The sequence below is a fragment of the Terrapene carolina genome, unplaced genomic scaffold, assembly GCF_002925995.2.
Source record: "Terrapene carolina triunguis isolate 2854851 unplaced genomic scaffold, T_m_triunguis-2.0 Scaffold89, whole genome shotgun sequence".
Classification (NCBI taxonomy): Eukaryota; Metazoa; Chordata; order Testudines; family Emydidae; genus Terrapene; species Terrapene triunguis.
The window spans coordinates 31,564,542-31,568,670 of NW_020664440.1; the positions used below are offsets into that span (position 1 = coordinate 31,564,542).

Below are 4,129 nucleotides of genomic sequence, written 5' to 3' on the forward strand. Positions count from 1 at the left end.
CCCCCCCCCCCCCCGAGTCCTTCCCCTTTTCACCTCTGCCATCCCCTCTCCTGGGTCCTCTGCACTTACACTCCCTCCCTGTCTGCTGTTTTCTCTCTTCTCCCCCCACCATTGCCAGCTGAGGGGGGCAGGAAACCAGGGCAGGAAGCTGCCGGAAGGAAGCTGAGAAGGGAGGCCCTGGGCCAGGCCAGGCGCTCCCACAGCTGGGGGCCGGGCGGACGGCTGGACAACAGCTCCAACTGCCCCCTGTCAGCAGCCCCCCATACTCCCTCCCCCACCCTAGGGGCCCCCAGATCACAGCCCCCACTGTCCCATCCCACACCCCCTCTGCTCTCCAGACCACAGCCCCCAATGCCCACCACAGCCCCCCATTCAATGCCCTTCCCCCAGCCTGCATCCCCCAATAACCCCTCCCCCACTGCAGTCCACCAATAGTCCCCACCCCACAGCCACCCCAATAACTCCTCCCCTCCCCAACAGCCACAATTTTATCCCTCTTCCCCATGCTGTGACCTCCCCCCATTGGATCCTGCCATGCTGCAGTGCTCTACATCCCCACCACAGCCCCCCAATACTCCTCTCCCCAACCTAGTCTCTCTTCCCCATACTGTGGCCTTCCCTTCCCAGTCCCTCTCAGCCACCCCAATACCAGACCCCTGCCCAAGCAGTGTCCTCCCTCCCCGTGTCCCCCAAAGCCCATACGCCCCTCGGGCAGGCCAGGACCCCATTAAAAGGAGTTCCTCACTGTGTGGGGGCAGGATAGGCAGCACTGCCCTCCTCCAAACACCGCCCCAGCTACAGGCACCTCCAGTGGAGCCGGTTCCAGAGCTAGTTGGGCAGACAGGAACCAGTCTAATTTAGAAAGACAGGAAACGGGCAGGGTGGGGGAGGGGCTCAGCCTGGGAACAGGACCCCCGCAGCCATATCGGGGTGGGTCATAGAGACTGACACATTCCTCTCCCCCCAGTGTGGGCTAATGACTGCGCCCACCACCAACCACACTGATTTCAGCTCTGGGAGGGGAGTGGAGGCTAGTGGTTAGAGCAGTGGGGGCTGGGCGTCAGGACTCTTGGGTTCTATTTCTGGCTCTGCCTCTGACCTTGGGTAAGTCCCTTTCCTTCCCCAGTGCCTCAGTTTCCCCTCCCACCCTTTAGTCAATTCAAACTGTGCGCTCTTAGGGGCAGAGATTCTCTCACTCTGGGAATGTGCAGTGCCTGGCCCAACAGGACCTCAATCTCGGTTGGGGGTCTGTGCAGCGTCTGGCCCCACAAGGCCCTGATCTCAATTGGGGTGGGAGTCAGGGTCTGTGTGGAGTCCAGCCCCATGGGGCACTGATCTCAGTTGGGGGGCTCGTGATCTGTACAGCATCAAGCCCCCGAGGGTCCCAATCTCAGCCTGCGCCCCAATGCTGCCGTCTCCCAGTCCCTGAGGAAGGCCACCCCTGCCTTGGGGGTTGGCTGCAGCCCCGGAAAGGGGAGGGAACCTGGGGATTTAGCCTGGGAGGGGCCATTTGTACAGAGCCAGCTGTGAGCCTGTGCCTCCCACCAGGCACAAACACAAGGGGCAGCTGGCATGTGTCCCTGTGCCCTCCTGCCAGCGTGTGTCTAGTCCCCCTCAGTCTCGCCACCCCACCCCCTGCCCTGTGACCCTTTCTAGCCCCAGCTGCCCACCCCAGCTCCTCCCAGTGCTGCAGGAGCGCTGATCCAGGCACCACACAAGCCACAGCCCCCGCCTGCCCACCCCCTGCACCAGGGCATGCTGGGAACTCAATGGTGGCCTAGGCCAAGGGAGTGCCAGCCAATCAGCTCCTTAGGAGCCAGTGGGATCCTAACATGGACAGGGTCAACAAGGGCTAAAGTCATGACCCCAACCTTCCACTTAACCAGTTCATTATTTATTAGGTAGGAACAGGGATAGAACCCAGGAGTCCTGGCTTCTAACCCCACCCCTGCTCTTACCACTAGGTTCCACTCCCCTCCCACAGCTGGGGACAGACTCTCAGCCTCCCCTGCTCTAACCATTCACCTCCACTCCTCCTAATCAAGCTCAGTCTGGCCCCAGGCTCCCTCACCGTTCAAGCCTCTAAGGGGACATCTACACTGCGATGACAAACCCGCAGCACCAAGTCTGAGCCCGGCTCTGCTGACCTAGCTCGGGCTGCAGGGCTGTAAAATTGCAGTGTAGACGTTTGGGCTCGGGCTGGAGCCCAGGCTCTGAGACCCTGGCGAGCCCGAGTCAGCTGAGCCGGACCAGCTGTGGCTGTGCAGTGGTCTTTTATCCCAGTGTAGACATGCCCTAACGCTCCTGGTATCTCATTCAATCCAATGGAACCCCCTGAGCCAGCAAGTCCCGGACCCTGGGGCTAGATCGGAGCCAGTGCCCCTGGGAGGGCCAAAGCCTGAATCCCATTCCCCGCCCCCTGCATTTTATGTACATGTTAAAAATCAAACATTTTTCTAAGGTCCCACAACTGTCATCACTTCCTGCTGCCCAGGGTCAGTGAGGTCAGAACTCAGATGCACCAGCTGAGCTGTGTGAGAGGTGCAGGGAGGGGGGCAGGGCTGGGATAGCAGGAGGCTGCAGGTTGGGATTGAGGTACACCAGTGGACTGCAGGCAGAGGCAGATTAGGGGTTTGTGGGGCCCTGGACCAAAGCAAGTGGAGGGCCCTCCCCACCCCTTCTGCCTGCAGTCTCCCCACCCCCTCCTGGCGCTCCTGCCAGGGAAATGGGGTTGGGGTGCGGGGGCTTGCCCTGCCCCCCCTTCCAGCGCTCTTGCTGGGGAGCGGGGTTGGGATGCAGGGGCTTTCCCTGGCAGGAGCGCCAGGCAGGCAGAGTTAGTCAGGGCACGGGGTGCCCATTTTTCCAGGGGCCACCCAACTGACCAGGGCCCCTGGGCACAGGCCCCGTTGGCCAAATGGCTATTCTGCCACTGCCGGCAGGTCGGGTTTGAGGGACACCAATGGAGCTAGAGGGATCCCATGGGACAGTGTGACTGCAGAGTGACACTCACTGTTGTTGGACTTGAGGTCGCGGTGGATGACAGGTACGATGGCCCCGCAGTGCAGGTACTGCATGCCCCTGGCAATCTGTACCGCCCAGTCCACCAGCACATGGGGAGGGATCCTGCGCCCGGCCAGGGCGCGGCTGAGTGGGCCCCCAGCCGCATACTCCATCACCAGGCACAGGTTGGGCTCCTGCAGGCAGACGGCCTTGAGGGTGATGATGTTGGGGTGGCGCAGCATGGCGAAGAGCCGGGCCTCCTGGCGCACACTCTCCGCTGTGGCACTGATGTCTTCATCCGGGTCCTGGCGCGCCGCCTTCACCGCTACCAGCTCGCCCTTCCAGCTGCCGCGGTACACCTTGCCGAAGCCCCCCACCCCAATCACCTCCTCCAGCCGCAGCTCCCGGAAGTCGGCGTGAACTGGAGCCTCGCCATAGCCGACGGGCTGCAAGGAGACGTAGCTGGAGGGGAAGATGCCCACCTGGCTCCGCACTCGGCCTGCCCACCAGCCCTCATCACCAGACACAGTGGCATCCCACGACAGCACCTCCACGCGGTCCCCCTGGCGCAGGCTGAGCTCGTCGCTGCTTGCCGCCTCGTAGTCGAAGAGCGCTGTCCACACCGGGTTGGTGTAAGCCGCCCCGCCACTCCGCTCCGGCCCCCATGCGCCCTTCCGCAGCAGGTTCTTCAGTGGCTCCATCCTGGGTCAGAGGCTGGGGGCAGCCTCTAGCGGGACCCTGCCCAGATGTGGCCCTTCACGGCATGGGCATCTTCCCTGAGAGGTGCTGCAAGGCCAGGCTGGGGGTCCCGGCTCGCAGGGGTCTCACGGTAGCAGGGTGGTTATGGGGCTGGGAAACCCGCCCACTTACAGGAGTCCCCTTCCATCTGGGAACCAGGATCAGCTCCTACAGTTTAATCCCCCTCTTGCTGGGGCAGGATCATCCCAGTTACAATCTATTCCCCCTGCCAGGGGCCACAATGATCCCTGGCAGTCTATTCCCCCCCCCTCCGGGGGGCACAGACTTATTCTCTCTGGTCTATTCCCCCTCACAAGGGGTGGGATCACCCCCTACAGCCTGCTCCCCCCACAGGGACCAGGTTCACCCCCTACAGGGATCAGGATAATCC

The 4,129-nt window shown here is 62.5% G+C and overlaps 1 protein-coding gene across 1 annotated transcript in view; it reads right to left on the reverse strand.

The window, feature by feature from the left end:
* MAP3K11 (mitogen-activated protein kinase kinase kinase 11) overlaps positions 1-4,129 on the reverse strand; it is a 13,139-nt gene extending 9,010 nt beyond the window's left edge. The window contains exon 1 of the mRNA XM_029911197.1: positions 3,011-4,129. Coding sequence (XP_029767057.1) covers positions 3,011-3,701 — 691 coding nt within the window. The 5' untranslated portion in view covers positions 3,702-4,129. The remainder of the gene's footprint in view (positions 1-3,010) is intronic.